We start from the raw sequence: 27,951 nt of genomic DNA, 5'->3' as shown, positions 1-27,951 counted from the left end.
CATATAATGGGAAAGTACCGTTTAAATCTTTGTCATGGAATGAGCAATCTCACTAGGTAGCGGAAACCTGTTTATCAATAGCGACTTTGAGATTTCGATGCGGTCTTTCTTTCGTGTGTCCTGGATTTTAGCACAGTACCACAAAATCTATATATTATCTTTTCTTTGTTAAGGATCTAATGAAAAGAGCAATATTATATTTTAATTTTCTTTACACATTTCAGGCGACTCGAAACCACTGTCCCTTTCAAAGTATCGCTCTAGGGCAGAGTCAATCGTACAACCACGTTTATTGTCAAATTCTAACCGGTTCTCGGTTCATTGCTTTTCCCCTCTGACTAAAAACCCGCAGGGTTAAACTAAACAAGACGCATATAGGTAGACTAAAGATTTAAGGTGGCTACATTTTGTACAGCTTTCGCTATTATGTAGCAAAAGTTGGTAACAGTAGGAATAATCAGGGTTGCTTTCTGTAGCACGAAAGTGCTATTTTAGCACTGTTTCATCAGGTGTAATATGTTTTCTATTGAATGTAGCACTTTTTCTCTCATATGGTTATATGACAAAATTCGAAATAAAGACATAAAACGCAATTACACGTGTCTCACATCAAAATATATGCAAGAACATTTTTTTTATGTATGCCAATAATCTAAATGCATTTAAATAGGTGTGAGCGTACATTTTTCCATTCAGCGCTCTGATCAGTTATATTTTTATGGATACATTTTTATTCCTCTACATTAAATCAAATTATAAAATTGACCTAGAGACTAATCTAAGTAGGCTTAAACGGACCGGGCGCAAAAAATCTTTTGACTGTAGCACCAAAAATCGCTGTGTAACACACAAATTTGGGTAATTGTAGCACTTTAGGAACTGACCGTGTTGGCTACCCTGGGAATAATAGCAATAGGCTACTCTTTTATGAAGCAGAGGATAATAGACCTTTCTTAAGGAGAGTCTGATTAGGCGAGTTCACTTCAATCCCAATGCCTAAATACTTATATTCAACTTCGTCCGTCCGGCTCAAATGTTGTGACCAATATTCTACTGACTTCCCGTAGCCCGTCTGAGCTAAAATTTTATTAGAAATTTATTTACAACGACAATACATAATTCATTAATTTTGATTAATACTAATTTATTTCCCCATGGTGCTCTGTGTGCTTGAACTGTCCGCTTAGATCGCATTATAAAAGGTAAGGCAAAAATCTCCACACAGTCCCGCAATTCGGTACTTAATAACACAGCGCTATAGACTGTACAAGGGAACCAGACACGAAACCCGTCAAACGGGTATTTGCGAGAGATACATGGATTGCAAAGCGTGGTTTCTTATCGCGTTTATACTATTTAAGCGATTGTTTTTGGGGTTTAGGGGAGGGGGGAAGGTACCTAGGTTAGCTTACGTATTTAATATATGATATATATATAGCCCAAATTTGTTACGTATTGTAAGAAAATTTAGCATCGTTGTCCCCATTACTGCCGTGGAAAAGCAAGTTTCTTCGCATGAGTCCTCTTTATTAAACTGAACTATATTTGGACATCGGTACTGACACAGTAATCCATTGGAGTTGTTATGTATTTTGAAGTGTTTAATCTTTGTCTTTAATATTTTATTATTTTGTTCTTTGTTTGTTATTGATCCGTCTTATTCTTTGTATGACGGGTTTTCAAATAGAAAATTACATATTTTATTACATAGTGGTAACTGCAAGTTTTAAATTCGTCAATTAACTTACAAAATATTTGAGCTGAAAATTGTATTTTTTAATCAAATATTTCTTGAAATGAAGAAAGGTCATGAAGTAACAAATGAACTTGAAGGACCTCTCCTGGAAATTTATATATTTATAGACTTGCTTGGTCACATCATCCCCATACATACGACGTAGGTATTTTTCGAAGACCACGCTGTCTTTTCATGACATATAAATACCAGTTCAAATAGGGATAAATCATTTTATTAGACAGTGAAAAACAATGACAACAAAATCTGGATATTTCGATCACATATACAGACAGTGACCGTCATCAGCAGATACTTTATCCCTATTTGAACTGTTATTTGTACTCCTGGAAAGTTTCAAAATTTGGACTTAAGCATGCCTTTTCTGAAGCTTTACCCCCCCCTCCCATAATAAGGCATTCACTAAACTCCCCTGCCAGTATTTGGTATTCAACTATACAGATGCATAGCCGTTAGTAGTACTGCATAAACAGAGTTTAAGTACTGTTAAGTACTGGGTAGTAAGTTAAGTACTTATGGGTAGTAAGTTAAGTACAGCAGTTAAGTACTGCATAAACAAGGTTAAAACAACTTATTTTATGTTAACCATAAACATTTTCAGGGACATATGCCATCGCGCGGCAGTATGGCCTCCGGACCTGGGACGCAATATAAAGAGCTTTTCGATAGTCATTAACCAATTGATGGTATTTTGGTCTTTATTCGGGCCAAAATTATTGTTTTGTGGCTGGAAATAGGAGAAAGTGACATTGCTGTGGTTCATCTTCTTATGTCATTAAAAAGAAAAAAAAACAACTGACAGTTCCATTAAATGAGCACTATTGCATTATTTCAAAACAAATTGCACATTTATAATATTGTCATTAAATAAGATATACCACAAAACCAAGGCCGTATCCGGGGGGGGGGGTCTGAGTTTGGATCCCCATCCCCGGCAGTATGGCCTCCGGACCTGGGACGCTTTATAAAGAGCTTTTCGATAGTCATTAACCAATTGATGGTATTTTGGTCTTTATTCGGGCCAAATTATTGCTTTGCGGCTGAAAATAGGAGAAACTGACACAGCTTTAGCGCATTTTCTTTCTTATTAAAAAAAACATCTGACAGTTCCATTAAATAAGCAGTATTCCATTACTTCGAAACAAATTGCACCTTTATAATATTGGACATTACATAAGATAGACCACGAAACCAAGGCCGTATCAGGGGGGGGTCCAGGTTAGAATACCCTCCTCGAAATTGTTATCCAACTCATAAAATGCATATAAACAAATCTTTGATACGTTTTTTAAAGTTTTGGTGAAACTTCTCAAAAAAGTACCCCCCAAACAAAAAATCTTGGATACACCCTTGCACAAAACACAAATATCTAAGCTAAGAGGTAAAGATATCATCGACAAACATCTAAATAGATCCCAAAATGTCATTTGTATGTCATTATCTATTATTAATAAGCTAACCGTCGCCCTCATCTGTCATCAGGACCATCCAGTCGGGACCAAGTGCTAGTCCCGGAAGCTTAAGAATTATCTCAGAGGGATTGCGCCATGTTGGCACCAATCCAAAGGACCAATACATTACAATAAATCATATACTACAAGAGCCAATTTCTCAGGAGATACAAATTGAATGAACGGCCTGTTGGTCATCAGGGAAGTCGTACATGGTGTCGAATACTATTTAGGATCAAACACTTCGATGATCGATAGGTAATTAAATTATAAAGGCTAAAAAGGTGGAAGATGGTATACTAATGAATACAAATCAAGGCGAAAGCCATATGTCTTAAAAGCTTCCATTAAAAATGAATCTTATTAAAAAAAAAAATGACAGGACAGAGAAAGGCAATACGTCCGGGTTAGGCCTTTGCGCAAAGATCTATTTCAGGGGGAAGCTCAGACGAGGATGGGGCTAGTTCAAAAACATCCCCAAAACAAGCAAATCTGGATTTGTTTCCCCTCCATCCCCTAGCTAGATTTAAATGTCTAGTCTAGGTAGATTCCAAAATAAAAGCTAGGCTATTCATGGTAGGCATCCACGCAGAGGCGTCATTCTAATTTGTCTAAGAAATAAGAGCAAAGACTTGTGCCGTGCCACATCATAGTCACATCTATCGATAAAGAAAGCCAAATATCATGAATGACAAGGCAATGTTCGTGATTTTAGCGTCACACTTGTATTTAAAAAGCAAAAAATTAAAACTGCAAGAAATTAGTCTAAAGACTTGCACTAACAGTAATTTGTGTCCAACTGTTCTCTACTAATACTGTCTTCTTAACTTTTGTCAGATTCCTCTCGCAGAAAACCGCTGTTCTAAGTTTCCATCTTTTTTAGTTTTAAAAATGATGCCATAAACTTTGACTCTGATTGGTCAGTCAAGAAATTTAAGTTTGAAAGTTGCACAATGTTCAACTCGAGAAATTACGAACGGCGAACGTAATTGACGCTGTAGTCGTTCGTAATTTTGATTTTATCGACAAGTGTGACTATAATGTAGCACGGGGATTATTCTATACAGCCAAAAATGAAGGAATGCCTTGTCTGCTCAACTGATAAACAAGGGTGCCGATTCACGAGAATTTAAGTGTTTTTTTTTGTATAATTATGATATAAAATAATGGTATTTTACAAAATCTCAGGGGGATTTTGTTTTTCGGTTTTCTCAATTAAAAAACCATACTATAGGGGCAATAAAATAAAGAGGCGATTGACCCCCCCCCCCCATCATTTTCACCCCTAATGACACATCGGTAATTAAAATTAAAACCAGCAATGTATTTTCTTTTTGCTTTCTCCTGGGCAGCTTGTTTGTGGATATATTTAATTTAGATTCTAAATTAGTCTAAATATCAAAGACACTCTTCAAACAAAAAATATTTCCTCAGAGAAAAACTTGAACACGATCTTTAAAAGCGCCACAACCTCTCCATGAAGCAATTTACTTGTTTAAATACTGTTAAAAAGCACTCACAGCCTTATTAAAACAGTAATTGCCAAAATAAGTTGCCATACTAAATATCTGCTAACTCAGTCAAAAGCATCCTTTCACCCTCATTGACAACCAAAAGCTCATTATTTTTCAATTACAAAAATCGTGGGGGTAAAGTAGGCAGCTGGAAAACGCCATGTACTTCAGAGTCAATGCTTAAAGGAACTAAATCAAATTAGCCTATGAGAATAGAATGCCCACATACTACTTCAAAACCCGAGAAGCACCCAACGAGGGTATAGGTAAGTGAGATAAGACACGGTAAAGTAATATGATATTATTTAATTTGTTCACAACGGTAAAGCCAAGGAGCCAGGAATTCAAACCGAAATAGAAATTTGATTCACGCTTGGTAGGGCCAGAGAAGTAACTAACTCTTGGTGTGGTTTTAAAACCTCAAATTCATCATCTAAAAAACAATATCAAATCAACCATGGTCTGTTAATTTGGGACTATATATTGAGCGAAAGCACACATGCAAATATTTTCTAAAGACCTTAATAGCCTACCTATTTTACGTATTGCCAATAGAGAGTAAGCGAATTGGCTTCAATATAACAATTAGTCTACTAATAGCTGGCTGAAATCTAAGATTTTTAAAATGGACAAAATCATGACGTCAGGACTTAAAGCGGTTGCTAAATTTGGGGAGAGGGGACAAGAGGACATATGTTCCCTAGACTTAAAAGAATACTTGATATTTTCATAATCATTGAAAAATCGTATCTTCATCGAAAAATACATTTTTGTATTTTTACTGAAAAAATGACAATTTTATCCCCCCTTGGATGTTAAAAATATGTTTGACCCCCCCTCTAAATTTTGAAGATTTGCTCCACTACCTTAAAGGCATGCATTTTTAATGCATCAGGTTCCTTAAGAATAAACTGCTCGTTCTAGGAGTTTAAACTGAGCATGCGCGAAACCATGCCCCTGAGCAGGGAGGAGAAGGGATCGGACATGTCCCCTAAAAAATATCGGGATTTTTTTTATTCCTTACGATTTCTTATATTTTAAAGATCTATTTTTGATATTTTGAAACTTCTTACCCTCAAATGATTTCCTGCAATTTTGTTTTAAATCATTCTGGATAGAAAAGCCAACCAAAATCAAAACTCCTTACCTTTCCCATGCAACCAATTCTGAGTAATTCCTAAATGAAGTTACTATATTGTATGAAAAATAACATTACATTTAAGTTATAAATAGGGACGAATCAGAAAGAACGCGTATAGAGGTTTCTCGGGATCCCCCACCCGGCACTTACACAGGGAATCGGGAATTTTGCTCGGTACTTGTATGATATACGCCCTGCCTAATGTTCTTCTAATATGTTTCTCTGACACTCAATCCTAATGAGATATACAAAAGTAAGATAAAATATAATGCTTTAGAAAAAAATTTGGGCTATATATTTGCACATTGTGGGGAAGGGGTAAAGTATAGTGGGTCTGCATGCCTGATGTGTTAGGCACAATTATTCTGCATATTATGTAGTAAGAATTGTTTTCTAAATTCACACTGCCCAAATACTTTACCCCCACCCATATGTGCAAATATATAGCCCGAATTATATATTTCCCATCTATTCTGTCACTTTTCTTTGTCTTGTCTCACGCTAAGCATAAAGAAACTAACGAAAAAAAACCGGTTCTATAATGCGTCAATGAATGAACAACTTAAGCGATAGGGCGTATATCATACAAGTACCCTTTGCTTGTTTGCCATCCCCCAAAACCGTTTGATTTTTACGACTCCCCACATGATTTCTCATTTTCTTTTTATAATTTGGCAATTTTTGTGGGCTGATGTAACCTAATGTCTGTTGAACTTGGACGGTGATAATGTACAAAATCAGTTGTTTGTTTCTTATTTTGCTTCAGGAGATTTCTGGACTGGATTAAATAAAGGCATACATTCATTGTCCACTTGAAATTTACATTCCAGGACACAGATGGGAAGCATCTGGCGTTGTTCATCGCGTGTGGTGAACTTCCTAATAAAAATTTCTTTTAGAAAAAAGCGTAGACGGAATAGATTCTCGTCCCCAAACCAGAAATAGCTACTAAGGCTTATTTACGCCCAAGGGAATACTTAATGAGCAAAGTTGTTCGTAAATACGGTTCCATGAAAATGACACTCAGTCAGGAATGGCGTATGTAACAAAAGTCATTCAATCCTGCTCTGAAGTTTTGAACATGTGAAAATTAGTGATCTGCATAGCCTATTGCAGCACTAGGCTATGCAGCGCTATGGCACTGCCTATGATTAAAAATTATTCAGAATGTCTATGCAATGAGCATTTTCGTGCACTCGTCATACAAAATAACCTCAACCGTAACATCTGAGGAATGGAAAAACAACTGCAACTAAAATTTCCACATTAAACAATTTTTTCCATAGGCAAATGCCCAACAGCAACGGGACAACTTTAAGTTTACCTGGTTTGATTTGCCTCTACTGGCAAATTTGCACCCCCTACCTTGCATAAATTACGTATGAAGAAAATAAAGAAGAATCAATATATAATAAATGAAAAATAAAATCAAAAACCGAAAAAATGAGGGTAGTTGTCAGCCCGTGGTTCGAGTGTCTTCTCTACTAGTTTAGTTCAAAACTTTAGATTTCGTTTTGTATTTTTTCTGAGCACTGAAGACGGATTGGCGGAGGTCCTTGTCGAAATATATGCTTATTTTCAGTTCATTTTAATCCGCTGGCTGACAACTACCCTCGTTTTTTCGTTTTATTTTAATGTTTCTATTTAATTTTCCATTTAATTTTTCTAATTTTTCAATTATTATTTTAATTTGTTTTATTTTCGTTTAATTTTATTTTTCATTTACTATATATTTTTTCTTCTGTTTTGCTTCATACGTCATGTAGCCTATATCCAGTGTGGTCTTAGAATGTATTTACCCCAAATAAATTTCTGGATAACCCAAATAAGTTTCTAGGTAAGGTTTCAGCAAAAACTGCTCGAGACAAGAGACAGATAAATCAACGGTATATTTCTACCTCTGATACCCTCAACTCGCAATAGCCCTGACACTCAATTTGACATTTTAAGTTGTCTAGAAAAATAAAATAAAAAATGCTTCCCATGTTTCTGTAAGTGGAGTAAATGTTTCATGTCTGGTTTCTATAAGCGTCCATCATTGGAGTACAATTTTTAAATGACAGCTTGACAATTTACTGAAGATGAAGTTAGCCCTAATATTTATCTAGATATTTGAGATCTCCTTTTAAGCCAGCCTCAAAACATAGGTCTGGAAGTAAGAACTATTTGAGACTATTAATAAATGACAGGCCATAAACACAGGTGGGCACAAGCACAGTAGAGTGGTTTAATACTTCAAATATAATATGTTTTTAAGCACCAATGACGGATATAAATACGAATTATTTCGAAAAGGACAAATCTGTCAAAACAGCAGAAATTTAGAAACGTAACAATAATAGGTATTTGTGCATAATATGGTACCAACAAAAGAAGTCAGGTTTAGTTAATGATAATAAAAAAAAAAATAGGATAAATATATGATAGTTTAGAAAAAAATTTGGGCTATATATTTGCACATTAGGGGGGTGGGGGTGAAGCATAGCATATATTGAATACGTAACCTAACCGAGGTACCTTCCCCTCCTTAAACCAACAACAGTTAAAACAACAGTTTAAATATTGTAAACACAATGAAAACCACGCTTTGCATTCCATTTCTCTATGGGAAATACCCGTTTGATGGGTTTCGCGTCTGGTTTCCTTGATACAGTTATAGCGGTGGGTACCAGATAGTGCACAAGTACCCAATAATACAAATCACAATGATACAAATCAATCAAGGCCGTATCCGGGGTTCGGGGGTTTAACCCCCCCCCCCCCGAAAGATTTGTCTGACTCGTAAAAATGTAACAAAAATGGACATAACAAATTTTGTATGCGTTTTTGAGTTTTTTGTGTAAACCACCCCCCTCCCCCAGAAAAATGAGTAAAACACCTCCGAAAAAAAATCCTGGGTACGGCCTTGGAATAAATAATACAAATCACTGTTATAAACAGTTACAGATTCACAATAATGTACCATTAAGTTTTTATGTACTTAATAATTGTTCAATCTGAACTATCTGCTACGTTAATTTTATTTTTATTTATAACAACAAATGCATTCAATCAACAGTTTAAATATTGAACCTCTTGTAAGAAAAATATATGCCTACAAAAACCTTTATTAGTAAGCGCAATTACATGTGCACTTAATACTAAATAGCATCCATTAGATTACCTATTTTTGTTCTTTATAGGCTATGTATGTTCAGTATAAGGAGTCTGATGGATTCAAGGGTATATCCAGGATTATTGTTCTAGGGGGGGAGGGGTAAAAGAAAACTTTTAAAAACGCTTCAAAACTCGTTTATAAGCATTATTGTTGTGTTTTACGAATCACAAAAAATTCGTGGAAGGTTTCAAACCTGGTACCCCCCCCCCTTAGATACGGCCTTGGATATAATTATAAGATAACTAATGTCCAGGTTGCATAGGATACTTATCCAAAAAAATGATTGTTTGTGCATTAAGGATACCTGCAAAATTTGCCCAGGGAGGGGGGGGGTATTTAAAGCATTATATGTAGAATGCTCCAGATATATGTTTTGCAGAAAAGTTCAATATTTCTCAGAATATTACGAATGCCTGCGCATTTCATTATTAAATGCCTGCCCACCTCCTTCTCTACAGGCACTCATGTAGCATTCGGTGAGGCTTGGTTATAAAGTTGACTTGTATGCTTCTTCCCTTTCTATACTTTTGCGAGCAATGCTTCACCACAATCGAACTAACACATGACGAAGGGCGACAGTTTTTTCTAATTCAAAATCGCAAAGCTATTTTCGTAGAATTTACTTTTCTTTTTTCTTTTTTTTTTCAGAATGAGGGGAATTGGAACTTGGACACAAGGAAAACAAATTTGCATATGAAAAAGAAAAATCCATCAAAATTTGTTTACATATATATTTATGCATGGAACATCAACAATTCTCTCTTTTGTAGGTGAAATTTATACAGTCAAAATATAGTATCGAATAATGTCGAAACAACGGACTCTTTTATATACTGCAATGCAAACCCATCACGAAATAGACCGAGACGCGTGATGAAAAACAGGTTTACGCTGGCTTCTGGGATATAAACAAAGGCAAGAACTGTATTTAAACTGTTGTTTTGGGGGGTTTAGGGGGTGGGGGGGGGGAAGATACCTAGGTTAGGTTTGATTACTTATTTAATATATGGTATGCTCCCCACCCCCCTAATGTGCAAATATATAGCCCAAATTTGCTTCTAAACTATTATTTTATTTTATTTCATTAGGATTAACCAAACTAGCACTATATAAAAGAGTCCGTTTAATACAGGAGTAACCAAACTACATACATAAATGGATTTCACATCTGATTAAGTTGAAAAAAAACATTTTTTTCAACTGAAAGCAAGGAGAAACATATAAAGCCCCCATCCTGTACCCTCACTCTTTACGCTAAAATCTTAAAGTCCTTTAAAAATGCTTCTCATTAAAATTCAAAGGCCCTTGTGTTTCCGAAGACGTTGTTAAAGGACAGGCAAAAAGGTCAAACTTTTCCAGAAGAGGGAGGGATGAGGATGGGGCAGCCTCTCTCATATACGAAATAACTTCTGTTCGTTTTCAGCTGTAATATTGCTCTTTACTTTCAATTCCAAACACCTGTGTTTTATTTGATTTTGTCCGTTTTCAAATAATGCCAGGATACCCCCCTTCAGTGTAAAAATTTACAGTAGAAAGTTTCTCCAGAAGCTTTCTACCCCACGGAAGATTCTCCCCGTGGAAAATTCCTCCGCATAAAATTCCCATATATTTCCCCCTAACAAATACTATATGTAAATATCAGTCAAATCGGATCGCTTAAAGCCCTTTCTCCAAAGGCTGTGGGGTATGGGCGCCCATAAGGGGGGGGGCGGGCAGGAGGGGACGCCGGCCCCCTCCTGGCTGAATGATGCTGCCTTATTTTTAAATTTTTGCTTTAAGATTTCTATTATATAGCACTAAAAGTGTCAATTAGACCAGGTAAGCACCCCTCCTGGAATTCAGCTAATGGGCGCTGATGCTGTGGGGGGTATGTCATCCCCAGAGACATAGGTATTGTTTCTTTCATCTATCTCAAAATTTTGATAGTACGTCTTCGGGGAAAAAGAACGTAAGAGGCGGACTAGTTCCCCTCCAATCTTTTGGTCATTTTCAAAGAGCACTAGAACTTAAAATTTCTGGTTGAAAGAGCCCACTCCCGATCTTCTAGGAAAATTGGTTCGATACCATCACCCCTTGAAAAAAAGAAGCAAAACAAACAAACAGGCATCGATGATCTTGCCTCTGGTAAAGCATACAAAATTCCACATAAGAGCTTGAATCTTCCACAATAGGGTTTTCTGGTATGCTGAGTCTGATGATGCGAATCTTTTTTCTTTCTTTTCTTTTTTTTTTGGGGGGGGGTGTCCTTCCTTTGTCGAAAATCAGAAAAACTTCTCTCGCTATAGCCTTTTATGGTTAACATTAAACTTAATGGTATGTGGTTCTTGTTGGCATACAAGCTCTGCTCCCCGCCAACGGAAATATGTATGAAATTCGTTAATTTATTGCTATTATAAAAAAGAACCTTGAACCTTGGTTGAATCAGCAAAAAAGTCAATTCTTTTGATGTATTAATTGTTATCAAAACTCCTTTTATAGAATTTTGGTTACTATTGGGCCGAGTCGCTCCTTACTGAAAGCTCGTTATCACGAACTGTCTCATATTAAGTCTAAAACCATGGCTATAAAAAAAAAAAAAAAAAAAAAAAACTTCAGCTAAGGAATAATCAGGACTAGTTTCTTCCTCAACCCATTTTTGTTGTTATGTTACAGTTTAAAACAATGTTTTAGTATAAAAAAGATTCACTTTACCTAAACATTCATGGGGGAGTATTGAAAAGGATATTTTTCTGGCCCATCTCCACTCCTCAGCTTTGCTTATCTAATTGATATATAAACTTTTTATTCGTAATCAGGGCGTTATAAACATCATTTGTATTTAATTACCTAGGACAAATATTAACTACATTTTCATTATTCACATAGCTTTAATTCAATCGAGGCTTGTAAAGACTAATAAAAAATTGACCTCTTTGTTCTCTAGAATGAATATTGAGGCTTAATCAAACAGTTCGTGGTAACGAACTGAAATTAAGGAGCGACTTGGCTCAATAGTAACCGAAACTCTAAAAAAGGAATTTTGATAACAATAGGTATATCAAAAGAATTGACTTTTTTAAAGCTGATATCAAACACATAAAATTTATTAGGTTTAATGATGCCCATAAAAAAATACATGCCTGAGAAAATTTGCCTGATTTTCAAAAAAGGGGGAAAACACCCCAAAAAGGCAATTGATCTTCATGAGAACTACACTGTTACATTCAGCATATCAAAGAAACCTGTTTTAAAGGTTTGAAGCTCCTATCAATAAAAATGTTGCATTGTACTTTTTTCAGGAAAACGATCACGGATGCCTATTTATTTTTTGTTGTTTTTCCAGGGTCGATCGCATCAAATCAGTGGCCCAAGAGGATCAGGAGAGGGTTCATTTGAGGGCTCATATAGCTCTAGTTCAACTGAGCTTTGTAAAAACTGATCAAAAATTAACCTCTCAGTCATTCTAGAATGAAAACTTTGATTTCTATTGAGGCTTATTAATACTGAAAGGGATGAAAAAAATTCCAAAACATCTTATAAATTGACCCAACGAAAAGTTTTCCTTAGACATTTCTATCCTACGAAAAGATCAAATGATCGTCCCGACAAAACTGTTATTTAAGTTGACAGTGTGACAAATGATGAGATAAATTTAGAGTCCAGAGCCATTTTAGCACCCATATCTGTTTCTAATCATGGCTGATCAATGGATTCGGCGTTCAGCCAAAGTATAAGGCGTTACCAATCAAATGCAATTCAGCTCTCTTTTTTTCCCAATCCTCTCTTAGCAAAATGGGGAAGGAGTGAGAAGGCACTTAAGGTCTGAGTGACAGAAAAATATAAAAGGCTATTAAGAAATGGGAAAGGGGATTTTCAATGTGCATTTTCTATTTTAGTTATCGTTAATCCAACATCAAAATATGGTAAGTGCAAAAGCAAGTCAGTAACAGTTACAGTTTTAAGTTAATTGGTTAGAAGGAACACAGGTACTTGTAAAGAATCCAGTAGTCACGCGAGAATCGAACTTTCGTAAATGCTAATGAACAAAAACAAAGTATGATAAAAATATAATATTTTAAAAACAAATTTCTGCTATATATTTGCACATCAGGGGGGTGGGGGTAAAGCATAACATATATTAAATACCTAACCTAGGTATCTTTTTTGCCCCTTCAACCCCAAAAAACTAAAGTTTAAGTCTTTTTCACGGAGTGAGCGACAACTCACATTTAGCGGAAACCTCTTCTTCATTAAGCGTCGCGGTCTTTCTCGATGCAGTCTTTCTCGAGTGACTACTGGATTCTAGACAAGTATCGGAACACATAGGAAATAGCCTTTGTCTGTGTTGAATTCGAATAACTCGGAAAAGAGACTATATTCGTGGGTTATCACCAATCGGCAGAGTTAAGCTGATAGTCATTTTTGGTCCATCTAAATCAAAACAAAATAGCCTACAATTTCCTAGCCTACGGATGACTAAGATGAACAAAGAAGAAAGTTAAAGATGATCAGGAGTCCTTACATGAAAATATGACATTTTAGTTAAAAACATTAACATTTTCGAGGGGTTGCTCTCTCTCAGAAATTATGTATAGCCTACCAGGTTGCCCGTGCCTAACGTGAGGAACTGTGCCGAGTGCTTTAGAGAATGGGCAAAACGTTTTGGGGAATGTGCCGAGCATGGCGGAACTGCGAAGCACACGTGGCGTTCCGAGATGTATACCAGAAGGCGAGAAGTCAGCGCCCCTTCAAACATTTTTTGTATTTATCTTACCGTTTTCCTCTGCGGAGAGGAAGTCTTTAGAGAACTGTCTCCTATATTATCGACGAAGTCCTCTGTCCCTACCTTCCCTTGATTGTGTTCTGGCATTTAATGGACCTTTTTCATTGCAGTGCAATAGAAAAAGTTCTGAGACGGCATTTACTCCAAAATTCAAAGTTACACTGGATAAAACCTATTCCGATATGGAAGATAGCCATTTCAGCAGTTTCATCATAGCAACAACTAAGCGCTTTTAGGATTTCTTTTATTTGTCTTTTCGGAAATATTATACTCTAAGTTAAATATTTCCCTATGAAAGTTCAGATATCGTCTATTTGCTTAATCATTATTCGTGCAGTAAATAAATATGAACTAAAGTCGTACACACAATCGCGTGCGCCTGCACTAAAAATAGCACAGACCACTCAAATCCACTCTGGTTTTTAAGCATCATTACATGTTCGAAGTCCGTAGATGTGACAGGAGTGATTAAAGTATATGATCAAACAGTTTTTATTATAGACGAGCCAGACATGAGCGCAGGATTTTTTTTCGGAGTGGGAGGAAGGGGGACAAAACTATTTGATAATTTGAATAAGAAGTCACCAGAAAAATTGGAAATACAGGACTGAGGGCCAGTTCCCTTCCCTGCGCACGTAGCGATACAAATTATTACAGAGAACAGACAGTTCTTGTCTTTGAGAGAACATTAAGTCTTAAAATCGACTTAGTAGCTGTGAAGCAGTAAAAGAAAGGCAACAAAACAGACAAGGGGTAGACGAAACTTGGAGAATCATAAGAAATTTTTATTTATACTCTGTAGCCTAGTTTTTATAAAGAAGATAGAGTAGAAAAGATAATTCGTAAGTCATAGCTGACTTAGGAATGGATTAGTTTTAATCAAAACTTCTGTATACGCAAAAAAAATTAAGTTTACCATTTGTAGGCAGCTGAACCATATCTTGACTTAAAACTCACCAGTATTGAAAAAGTCACCAAGTGGCAACTTATCATGTAGTAACTTAAGTTTTGCACTCCTCTTCTTTGGGGGCGTCAAGTCGTATGTGACACTTGGTGTTTTTCTCTTTTATTTCTACCAAGCCACTGTCATTTCAGAGTGGCTTCTATGCAAATATTGTTAAGAAAAATCCCATTTAAAAACTTAGATTTTTGTTAACATATACAGAAAGGTCAAATTAGGAAATATATATAAACAGCCTCATATTGTAAAAGTACACAAAATAAAGAAAATCAATAGATCAATCAATCCTTTTATTCGTACTAAAGCACTATTACAGATGTAAAACGGTTATTCGGCCCAAGAAGCTTAGCTGGTAATGGGGAGGGGGGGGGGTACGGGACTAAAGCACCCATTACCATGCGTACAAATCGGTCTTTATTAGTCTTCCTCTGACAAAACCGAAAATAGGTGTAATTGGCGAAAATTGGTGTAAAAAATAGTGACCAATCAATACGGGTTTTAACGTCACCCGGGCAGTTTTGCTTTGTTCGTGGATGGGTATTGCGGCGGCCCTGACAAAATGGGACCACCTTGATCGATTTGTCAGACCTGGCTCGCGCATACATTTCGTTTCCTCTTCAAACATTAAGTTTTCCTTTAAAAAGCTAGGCTTACCGGCTTGTGGACCTTACCTAATTGTATTGTGGTTATAGAGGGCAACCCTGTCCGTGCATTATCAGGACAAAACGAGTCTACAACCACGAGGTTGACCTCCTGATCTTTAAAATTTTAACTAAAGATAGTGGTGGGAAAATACTTAGTCAGAATACACTATTTAATGAGATTGCAGTTTAGATATTGGTTCGCCAAAAGAGGTGTACTAAATGGATGTAAATTCGAATCAGAAATTATAAAAATAATAGCAAGCCGTCTGTTCGCCTCTTGTAACACACCACGTAACCGTCAGAGGTCGTGAAGATATTTTGACTCATAGACGGATACATTTTTTTAATAGCTGGTTACCAAGGAGTAATATCTCAAATTGTATAATTCAAGAAAGTATAAATATGGGTTACTTTTTTTGACCGTTTAAAATATATTTTCTGAAGCATTTCTTAGAAAATGTAGGCCACACTGAAATATTTCTTAGAAAACTTGCTCAGAAGAATATTATTAGAATTACAATCTATCCTCCTCGAAGGCACGCGGATTAGGTACCATGGAAGGTGTTTTACTCCCACCCCCAAAAATCAAAAGATTACTGCGAATTGTCCCAGAATTATGTCTGCATTTTCTAACGACTTGCCTTTTTTTTTCTTTTTCTTTTTAATTGGGGCTTGAAACGAAAAAAATTCCTGTGTGCGAGCCTGAGTAAGGTTGTTACTGATATTATTCGTATCAAAATAATAAAACGAACAGGAAGGGATCCAACCCAAAGATTTGTTTGAAGAACCCTCCCAGAAAATGTTAAAAGAACTGTAGCCGGAATATTCATATTTTACCAATATGCCCCCCCTAAGTAGCACTTCTATGACGTCGTGCTAGAGGTCTGACCTGAATGCACATACTTGAAATGTGCGATAAGAATGGCGACAAAAAAACAGAGATCTTATAAAGTAGTCTTGAAAAGAAAATTAAAGTTGGAATTTACAGCTATTTTAGGCAATAAAATGAATAAATACTATAATAATAGAAATCATGGCATGCGAACAGAACACCTGCCAATAATCAAATTCAAAATGAACGTCTTGACGTCAAACAACCATGAAGATATCGAATTTAAAACGTTGGTAATTATGTATCATCCCGAACACACTCAAGAAGTTTGCTCAGTTTGATCAGAGAAAAACCGGTTTGTATGTCTGCAACCGGTTATAAGTAGCTTAGTCTGAGTGGGAAAAACTACGGTGCAGGTATATTTTAATAAAATATATAATATATATAGGTGGTTAGGGGTTAGGTATTTAATATAATGCGCTCTGGGGGGCCTGCTTTCCACAATTCTTTCCTGTAGTTTCCATAATTTTGTTTCTAAAGTATTACATTTTCATTATATTTGCTATAGCTCATTAGGATTAACCTAACTCCACTTCTCGAATGTGTTCGGGATAACACACAAGTACCAACGTCATTTATTAGTTTGGGTAATTTAATAGTAAAACAATACATGATTGTATCCATTTTAACTGAACACTATTCGGACCGAACTCAACATGACCTTACCCGAGTAGAATAAAATGAAACGTTGTATTGCTGATGTATTTATAGCATTTTAATAAGAGTATGTCTGAATTCCCTTTCGTAGATGTTGACGCCCATTCTTACTCTTGAGATGACAATTTGAACTTCCAAATTCACACACAAGTCAAATCTTCCCTCTTAAACATGAAGTAAACGCCACACTTCAAAAGTGTAAATTCACAACAAAATCGGTGTTTAGATTATCCCAAATTCCCCAACCACTAAAATTTTGGAAGTGTTTATATTTTGGCCGTTAGTAAGGCAAACTGAGATTTGACATTTTCAAGAGACAAGAAGCAGTCGTATTTAAAGTCAAAGCAGGGAGTAACCTAAGAAAAACAGACGTCCCTAAGTGAGGAATATTGAGAAAATAAAAATTTAACTGAACTTAAGCCAGGAATATTGGATAAACATTCAATAAAAGCTGTAACCCAGATCCAGGCTATATACAAAGCCCAGTAAATATACAAAAAAATCCGGTACTTATTGTGTTAGCCAGTACACACTCGAGAATTTGGATCTATAAAATCAGACAATAACCGGTTTATTGCCGTTTGTATATAGGGATAATTAGCTTCGGCTCAGCAGAAAACTATATTGTAACTATATTTTAATAAATATTTAGTTGGTATTTTGATTAGGTTAGGTTACATTTTGCATGTAGCACCGCTATACTTAACCCACCCCCCACCCCTAATGTGCAAATACATAGCCCAAATTATATATATATATATATGATATATATATATATATATATATATATATATATATATATATATATATATATATATATATATATATATCCTATCTATCTCCCAAGCGTCTCAGTTGTTTCAACCCCGTACCTGTAGATCCAAATTCTCTACTGTGTACTGGCTGACATATAAGTACCAAAAATTCAATTAAATCCACATTCAGAAACAATTTTGCAAAAACATGTTTTGATAAATTGTACTTAAAATTTGTCGCGGTACGCTCCTTCTTTAGACAAGAATGTCACCAACAATTCTTTTTAACACTTTAACAAGTTATTGAAAAAACAAACTCCCTGCAAATTTAATGGACGCGGATCTAACAACATTAACTATGGAAGAAGAAGACTATAACTACTATCAATTTTTCAATTTTGATTTTAAGTTCCTCTGTAATTCTTAAACAGTCAAAACTGTTGGGTGAAACTGGTTATTTTAAAAGCAATCATAATTTTTGATAGTGCAGTAACGGAGCTTGGTTTCCCTAAAAGGAAATCGCACTTGGTAGCTGTTTCATTTAAAAACATTACATTATGAGTACGAAAAGCTAATATTTGAACAGATCGTTTTAGAAAAATTGTTGTTCTGTTCTTGCGTTTTGGATACGATAACTCAAAACCAATTAAATTACATGACATAGTTTCATAAGAAAGAGGAATACTGAAAAAAATGCATTTTCAGTTTTTAACGAACAGCTGTTTAAACCAGGGCTGCGGAGTCGGGGTTTTAGTAAATTTTTGGTTAGTGTAAAGTCGGAGTTGGGGCATTGAAAATGTCTGGAGAGGGAGTTTGCTATCACTTATAAAATCTAGTTAAATGAAGGGTACTTACGTGTTATAGCGACCACACCAAAGAACTTAATTAAGGTTAATCCTATTGAAATATACCAAAATATGATGAATATACGAGCAACAGTATTATACGAGCAAGCTCGTAAAATACTTTAGCAACAAAATTATGGAAAATACAACATAAAATTATGGAAAGCAGGACCACCCAGAACGCATTATATTAAATACCTAACCTAACCACCTCTATTTACTAAACATTTAATAAAAATATACCTGCAAAGTAGTCTCTGTCACTCTGGCTAAGCTGACTATTTCCGAGTGGAAACAAAAAATCGGTTTCATTACAGATCAAGAACAAAGCGTGGTCGCCATAACACGTAAGTGCCAATCGAAGCTTTAAAACAGGGATATAAAGTCGGAGCTTCAATAATTTTTTGCTCAATGGAGTCGGAGTCGTTTATAACTTATAACCAACCCAACAGCCCTAGTTTAAACAAAGAAGTTTTGTTTTGCCTCGGTGATATGATAAAGACAATTTGAAGGGACCGCTCATTTTGCACCATCTGGTGTAAGCCTACATCTCGGAGCGCCACGTGCGCTGCACAGTTCCGCCATGCATAATGCATTCCCCGCAATGCTTGACACACTTCGGCCACGGTTGTCACGAGCCACCTGGTGTGTGTGATTTTTTTTAATTTGACCCCCCTTAGACAATTTGAATTTCGAAATGACTAATTCCCTACTGTTTCTGTGAATAGTAAAGTGAAGAAAGGGAAGGTGGCGCATTTTAAAAGAATCAAGAACTTCTAAGCATTTTAAAACCCAATGAGATAAGAAAAAATGGATGTTATCAGTGGATCGACTACGCCCAGTTTAAGAAGATGGGCCAATGCCTTATTGAGGGGGTTTGCAGTTTCGTGACATTTTCACCGCAAGATCAAAAGATCATCACACGTATTCCACATAATCTTTGAGTTTTGTGTAGTGTAAGATTTAGCCCCGTATGGAAGGATCTGTTTCGTTATGGGGGATGTCCATATTGGGGGCAATAATTGGGGGAGGGGGACATCGATCGCTCTGGATTTTAAAAATACCTTTTAGGTATTTTCACTGAGATCGGAAAAAAATTGCACCGCTCCACTACATTTCGAAAAATACTATTTTCGTACTTCACTATAGAAACTTAGGTAATTACGTATTATATCGACCTCACTCAAGAAGTGAAGTTAGGTTAATCCTAATGAAATATACCAAAATATGATGAAATAGGTAATATTTTAATAACAAAATTATGGAAACTACCACAGAGAATTGTCGAAAGCCCTGAACGCATTATATTAAATACCTGCATAGTAGATTATCTCACTCAGGCTAAGCTAATTATCTCCAAATACACACAGCGAAACCCGTTTTACAACAGATCAGGAACAACAGTGTGGTCGATATAATGTATCAATAACATAAAGCTTGAAAAGCTTTGAAAGATCTGCCGCATTATATTTTCTGATTGTTGGTGTACATTATTATTTTACCAATCAATTCAATTATGCGAGGGCAGTTGTCTTCAATTAAATAGTAAGGATTGTCAATATTTCAATAGGTTGTCCACCACTCTTTACACAAGCGATAAGGCGTCAATTTCACTTGATATTCTTAGAAGCATAGCCTTACTCCAATTTACTGCTATTTATAACTACAGTCACTTAGGGAAATTAAATAAACAATCCTACAAAAAGCTTTTACACAATCAATACCAGATATATTCCCTCAAGCAAAAAAAAACAGTAAATGTTTAAAGATCACGGTACTGCGAAATATACGCATTTGGGGTCAAATTTGCATTGGGATGAAATCCCAGTTTACCATAGATGTTGTAGAGAACTTGATGCAACCAAACGAACTTCAAATCCGTGCAAATAGGCTGTGGGGCCTATTTTGAGAGGGGCTGTTTCCCTTATAATTTTAAAAATATATTTTTTGATATTTTCATTGCAAATATATTGTTTTTTGAATTTTCATTGAAAAAAAAATCGACCCCTAGATTTGGAAAATATATATTGCCCTTCCCCTTACATTTTCGTGAATTAGCACCACTCGCAATAGCGTGCAAGAAATACCCTAGCTTAAAACCCTTCGCTGAACGCAAAGACGTATTAGTCAAAATACGTTTCAAAACGTTGAGCATTATCACAGGCCTAAACTGTTCACTATGAGAATATTATTAACAAGTTTATTTTCGCTACAACAGGCACACATTCAGCAATTTATTTTAAGTGGGGGGCACAAAAAGAGGCCAACAAATAGGAACGTGTAGAAAAAAAACCATAACATTTCCGGTCTGGGACTCAAAAGCCCCCCAGCGTATGTAACATAGACCACTATTTTAGCAAAGGTATTTTTATATTAGGTAGCAAATCAAAATTCTTTTATCCACCAAGTGACATATTTTCAATAGATGCATTTAAATGAACAAACGCATAAAATATTTAACTATGTGCTATATCAAAAAATTATTGTGCTATATCAAAAATATCAAAAAAGATTGGAGCGAAAATCATCAAAGAAAAATTATGACTTATTCTTCAAAAGCTTCAATTTCATTAACAGCTTATGCATGTACATACAAGGGGTTTTCGTGATTTCGTGAAAATAATCTATTCAATATTTTCCATGCAATTCGCTTATTCTGTAATTTGCTTATTTTTTAGCTTTATAGAATTTTCGCCTAAACCCTGAACTGATTTTCTGTACACATCCCTACGCTAATCTATTCAATCCCGTTTAGGGGGAGGAGAGGTTTGGGAAAGCTGCACATACGAGTACATCAGTGGCAGTTCTGGCCTCTCTGGGCCCCGGGGCAAAATATTGATTAACGCCCCCCCCCCTCCCTGCCTCCCAAACATTTTCAGGCCAAATTTTAACAAACTTTCATCTATTAGCAAAATTGGAATACAGAATATCACAAAAATCAAAATTAATTAAATTTGGTCTACTTACTTTTATTGTCAAGAAATGGAGATGAACATATGGGAAAAATAAAAATTTCTGATTGAATTTGTTTATATTTCCTACCAACTGCCCCCTTTACTTTATTTTAATAAATATAAAACTTCAAAATTTGCAAAATGGTTTTAACGGTTAGCTTATTTATTCTAAATTTTTCACCCCTAAAATTTCCGCGCCCGTAGCAAGTGCTTCCTCCCCCCCCCCCCGCATCTGACATACACATACAAATTTAGAGAACAGGTAAGAAGAACCCAGTAAAGACAAATTTGGAGTGACAAGTCCAAAATAAAATACGGAAAAAAGGAAGACAACCTAAAAGCGCAATAAAAGTGACTTAAGCGATTTATGATTTTGAGATTAAAAACTGAACATAACACAAATCAAACAGACAAAAAATTTGACAAACAAACTCACCATAAGTGACAAAATGTTTCGGTCTTAATTCCTCTTGCCATGTTGCGAATAATCCAACTATTAAAATTTGCACTATCACTAAACTTTTCTTTAAGACAGCCATAACTTAAGGACACTAAAAAAGGCAAAATTAATAGCCTTTAATTCACAAAATGTATTCCATAGCGGTCGTACTTTTGTTTATCACCAACTCTGCAAATTCGTAATCCCTAAAAGAAATGAATTTCAAAAGGACAAAGAATTACAACGACAAAAACTTTTCAAAGCATGAAATTAAACCACATATAAAAGGGCAGTGGCGGTTCTGGCCGCTCTCGCGCCCGGGGCAAAACCTTGATTAGCTCCAACCCCCCCCCCCTGCGTCCCACAAAATTTCAGGCCAAATTTTAACAAAATTTTCATTTATGAACAAAATTATTAACAAATTAATAATTTATGTTTTAATTATTTTTATTTTAGTATTTAAATTATGTAATTATTACTAATTATTTCATTGTTATTATTCAATAATTTTTATTATGTAATTTATTTTTATTTTTTCAATTAAACAATAATTTATGAATTATTTCCATTTATTAACTTCGATCTCTACTTCCTTTTAATAAAAATAAAATACAAAAAAGTCGGTTATAACAGTCAAATTATTTATTTAAAATTTTGCGCCCGGGCCAAGTGTCCCCTCTGTCCCTCTCCTAAAACCGCCTCTGTAAAAGGGTTAAAAGGCAACTGTACACAGGCTTCACATACTTACTCCAGGGGGAAGGAGTCTCCTAAAGACCATCCAATGAGTTTTATGATGCGTTAGAAAACTAATAATTGGAATATACTAACCGATTACTTGATAATTTTTTTAACAACACACCAGTCGGTCTCGATAATCTACCCACTAAGGGCTTGGTGCACTCAAATCAATATCTTATGAGATTTTTTTCGAAAAATTACTATCACAAGCCCGGATGGGCTGAATTTGCATTTCAGAGTAAAAAAAAATATAACAAAAATCAACGGGTCAAAAAGGATAAAAGAATATAAACTCGCAGAATCTATTAAGAGTGAAAGAAATAAAAACAAGACAATTCACGAGACAACCTCTCTGCAGACCTGCAGGTCTGCAGAGGGATTTCTGAACAATAAACTGTTTGAAACATATTAATCTTTATTTTTTCCTGTATGAGAGGTGGATAAGCCCCTCTCCAACACCTTGCTCTTCACGCTATAGTTTTTAGTACTTTTAATAAAAAAAAACTTCTGATTGTTCTAATTAAACAACCCTTGTGTTTCAGGAGTCGTTCATAAAGAATTGGGACAAAATTCAACCTTCGGCGAAAAGAGTAAGGTGTTGAGGAGGGGGCAACCCCCACATATACATGGTAATTTCTGTTTGTTTTAAGTTTTAATAATGTTTCTTACTTTCAGTTGAAGAAATTTGTTTTTTCATTTACATCCTGATCGTTTTTTAAATAGTGCCAGAAAATCTGGCTCCACCTCACCAGAAAGATCCCCCTTCCCTACAGAAATATTCTCTAGATAATTCAATCTCGGTGATAATTTATCCCATACAATTACCTTTAGCATGTCCACGCGTAAAAATGAGTCGGCAAAATAAAAGCAAGACACATAAAAAGAATTTCGTATTGGAATTATGGCAAATTCCCCCAGTGTAAAATTTCCCCTGAAATGTTTACTTCCTGGAAACGTCCCACCCCATGGAAAATCCTCCCTGTGGAAAAATCCTCCAGCAGAAAATTCACCCCCCCCCCCAAAAAAAAAATGTATGCATAGTTCCCAAAAAAAAATATTATACGTATACAGCTGGCCAATGTTATAACTTTAATAGGTACTTTGCATTATCAGGGCCTTACATCTCGGCTTAGACACTATAGACTCGCAATGATAAAAACCCGTTTTGTGACGTCTTATCTGTTGTAGAGCAGGTAATGATAATAAGGTTTTCATTGCGTATACGATATTAAACTGTGTTCTTTTTAATTTTAGGGGGGGGAGGGACCTAGGTTAGGTTACGTATTTAATATATGCAAAGCTTTACCCCACTCCCTAATGTGCAAATACATAGCCCAAATTTGTTTCTAAACTATTATATATTCATCCTACTTCATTCTATTTCATTAGCATTAACCAATCTTGACTTTTTAGAGGCCCGGATAATGCGAAAGTACCTTTTAATACCTTTCCATAACGGCTCTAGATGGAATTTGTTACCCAAAGGTATATTTGTTGGGTTTTTCAACTATGCTGAACAGAATGGCTATCTCAAAATTTTGATCAGACGAAATTGGGAAAAAAGGGCGTGAGAGGGGGTCTAGTTGCCCTCCAGCATTTTTGGTCCCTTAAAAGGGCACTATAACATAACTGTTAATTCCCGCTTAAATGAGCCCTCTCTTGATGTTCTAGAACCACTGGATCTGTACGATTATCCCTGAAAAAAAAAAAAAAAAATTAAATTAAAATGAACACGTATCCGTGATCTTCCTTCTTGCAAAAAATACAAATTTGCATATTTTTGGAGATATGAGCTTGAAACCTATGTAATAGGGTTTTCTAACATGCTAAATCTGATGGTGTGATTTCCATTAAGATTCTTTCACTTGTAGGGGGTGTTTTCCCCTTTTTCAAAAACACGGTAAATTTTCTCAGGCTCGTAGTCTTTGATGAGTAATACTAAAGCTAATGAAATTTATACATTTAGAATTAGCATTATAAGCCCATTCTTTTTATATATTTATTGACATCAAAATTCCGTTTTTAAAGTTCCGATTACTATGAGCCGTATCGCTTGTTTTGTTATTGGGTTTTGTAACGTATACGAGGGGGGTCTCCTCCCAGTCAATATTTAGCTCTTTACGCTAAAATTCGAATTTTGTTCGAATCACAAATCCCTAAACCACAAAGGTCGTTTAATTAGAATCGATAGCACTTTTGAAAGTACTAAAAAAAACTTTAGCGCAAAGACTGAGGTACTGACTAGGGGGCGAACCCCCTCATATACGTAATAATTTCTGTTCGTTTTAAGTTTTAATGTGGCTCCTTACTTTCAGTTTAAAAAACTTGTTTTTTAAATAATTTCTAATCGTTTTTTAAATAATGCTGGGAAATCCGACGCCCCTTCTTAGAAATGTCCCTACCCCAGGGAAACATCCTCCATGGAAAGATTCTCTCACGCAACCCCCTTCCTCCGACCCCCCCACCAGAAAAAATCCCGCCTGAAAACATCTGTATACTTCCCAATAACCAAGCAGTCTTTCCCCCGGGAACTGTGGGGGATTAAGTCATCCTTAAAGACTTATTTATTAGATTTTCGACTATACTGAACAAAAAGGCTATCTCAAAATTTTGATGGGGTGACTTCGAGAAAAAAATGAGCGTGGGAGGGGGCCAAGTTGACCTCCGATTTTTTTGGTCACTTAAAAAGGGCACTAGAACTTTAATTTCCTTTCGAATGAGCCCTCTGACGATATTCTAGGACTACGGGACCGATACGATCACCCCTGGAAAAAAAACAACAAATAAACACGCATCCGTAATCTTTCTTCTGACAAAAAAAATACAATATTCCACATTTTTGCATATAGGAGCTTAAAACATCTACAGTAGGGTTTTCTGTTTTTGAAATCAGTATAAAAATCCGATTCTTTTGATATATCTACTGGTATCAAATTCCGTTTTATAGAGCTTCGGTTACTATTGAGCCGGGTCGCTCCTTAATTACAATTCGTTACCATGAACTGGTAAGGTAGTTTGAAAATGGTAAAATTCTAGTTTAGCTACTTTTTGCTATCTTGGAATGTCCTGGGAAGGTATTTTTAAGCACCTATCTCCACTCCCTCTCCCTTTAGAGGGCTGTGACCTTTAACGACCTGTAAAAATCTTTGTGCTGTAAAATTGAAACCTTTCAAAATAGATCTTCTGCTTAAATGAAGTACAACAAAACCCTTTTAAGGTTACATTTCCTGAATTTATAAAAAATCCATTGAAATGGCTTAAAGCTCTATTCAAATAACAGGAATCGCATTTTCAGAACTAAAACCAAAGAAAAAGAAAGTGATAACTAAAAACTGTAAAATGCAAGTTTCTAAGACTTAGAAATCAGAAGAGGGTTAACATGGAAACTTGGCAATACCTTCCCAAAGTAGCTTATGTTTTTGGTCCTGGTTTCATTACTGAAAGTTTCATTTTTCCTAACCTAACCCCTTTCCAAGATATCTAAAAGTAGCTAAACTAGAACTTTACCACAAAAATGACACCACTGCTCCCTTAAAAATAAAGCAGGATCGGTACTTGTCTGTTAAACGAAACACACGTACGAAGTGAAGTTACGTTAATCCTAATGAAATATACCTAAGCATGATGATAATATAAGACTGTAGAAACAAAATTATGGAAACTACAACAAAGAATTATGGAAAACAGGCCACGCAGAACGCATTGTAGCCTATTAAATACTTAACCTAACCTAACGCTTAACCGCCTAGTGCCTAGGCTAGGCTATATATTAAACATTTAATGGTAAAATTCTAGCTTGTAGCTACAACCGATCCCAGAGAGGAAACCGGTTTCTGTCAGATCTTACACAGCGTAATTCTGAGTGTGTTTCGGGTAAATTTCTACCAAATCATAATAGTGTTAGGAATAAAGTGAATACACCATTCGATGCCTTTTTTATGCTGATTACGAATACAATAATCATTTCTATCGGAAATGAATGTCAGCCCCCCCCCCCATATATATGCCAATTCAGGGTATATATTTCTAAACGAGGGGGGGTGGGGGTAAAGTTCAAACTTACCTCCCATTTACATCAGAAACATAATTTGCCCCCACCCCCCCCCCTAATGTAGAAATATATACCCTGAATTGGCATCGTGTTTCGTTTAACAGACAAGTACTGGTAGATCTTGCGTTCTCTTAGGCTAAATAACCCATTTAATATCTGGCTATGCGTAATTTTGAGAAACATTATATTTTAACTCAAACTTACCAGTTAACTGAACATGTAGCTACCCATCCACTAAAACATATCCGAAGTAATAATTAATTACAGGAGGAAGTTTAAGTTTAAAAATCCATTATTGTTCAAAATTCATTTATCGCTTCTCCTAACTGAACAGATTCGCATCCAGCAAAAGACTGAAGCTTTGAATGTTATGAATCCAGTGATTTCCTGGAACCGGTTTCACGTTTACTCTATCGTAATAACACAAAATTAAAGTGCACATGAAATACAACTCAAGACACATCAGTCCCTAATTCCTTACTAAATAAAAAAAAAGTTTTTTACCTGAAAGTAAGGAGCGACATTAAAACGAACAGAAATTATTCCGTATATGAAAGGGGCTGTCCCCTCCTCAACGCCTCGCTCTTTACGCTAAAGTTTTTTATTGTTTTAAAAAATAGAGTTGTGAGAAAGAGTCAAACTTTAGCGCAAAGAGCGAGGTGTTGAGGAGGGGGCAGCCCCTTTCATATACGGAATAATTTCTGTCCATTTTAAGTTTTGATGTCGCTTCTTATTTTCAGTTAAAAAAAACTTGTTTTCTTTATTTAATTTCTGAACGTTTTTGAATTAATGCAGGTTTTGATTTTGGCTCACCATACATGAATAATTAAAACTAATTTTGTATATCAATTTTTATTTTTTAATTTTTTTTTTAGCTAAATGGCTTTCTTGAAAGTTGTTTAATTTATTCATGAACGTTTTTATTAGTAATAAATATACGTAACTTACGAATTAACATACGTAACGAACTTCTATATTCCTATGTTTTATTACTTATATTAAGGGTTTGCTCCCTAGTCAATACCTCTCTCTTTGCGCTAAAGTTCGAGTTTCTTTCCCGATTCTTTAAGAATTACCCCTTAATCACAAAGGTCGTTAATTAGAATAAATAGCTCTTATGAAAGTACAAAAAAAATTAGCTTAAAGAGCGAGGTATTGACTAGGGGGCGAACCCAATCATATACCTAATAGCTTCTGTCCGTTTTAATGATTCTCCCCCGTAACACCCCCCCCC

The 27,951-nt window shown here is 35.6% G+C and overlaps 1 protein-coding gene across 3 annotated transcripts in view; it reads right to left on the bottom strand.

Moving 5' to 3' along the window:
- The window catches only part of LOC148942679 (semaphorin-1A-like), a 268,011-nt gene extending 240,954 nt beyond the window's left edge, over positions 1 to 27,057 (bottom strand). For all 3 annotated transcript variants that reach the window (XM_089102498.1, XM_089102499.1, XM_089102500.1), the window contains exons 1-2: positions 26,922 to 27,057; positions 21,926 to 22,134 (exon numbers count right to left, since the gene is read on the bottom strand). In XM_089102498.1, the coding sequence (XP_088958624.1) occupies positions 21,926 to 22,028 (103 nt within the window). In that variant the 5' untranslated portion in view covers positions 22,029 to 22,134; positions 26,922 to 27,057. The remainder of the gene's footprint in view (positions 1 to 21,925; positions 22,135 to 26,921) is intronic.
- Positions 27,058 to 27,951: the final 894 nt, after the last annotated feature.

Source organism: Artemia sp. Qi Xiang Cuo, chromosome 16 (assembly GCF_049724085.1).
Source record: "Artemia sp. Qi Xiang Cuo chromosome 16, ASM4972408v1, whole genome shotgun sequence".
Lineage (NCBI taxonomy): Eukaryota > Metazoa > Arthropoda > Branchiopoda > Anostraca > Artemiidae > Artemia > Artemia sp. Qi Xiang Cuo.
The sequence above is the reverse complement of the archived record's forward strand: the minus strand, read 5'-3'. Positions and strand labels throughout refer to the sequence as shown.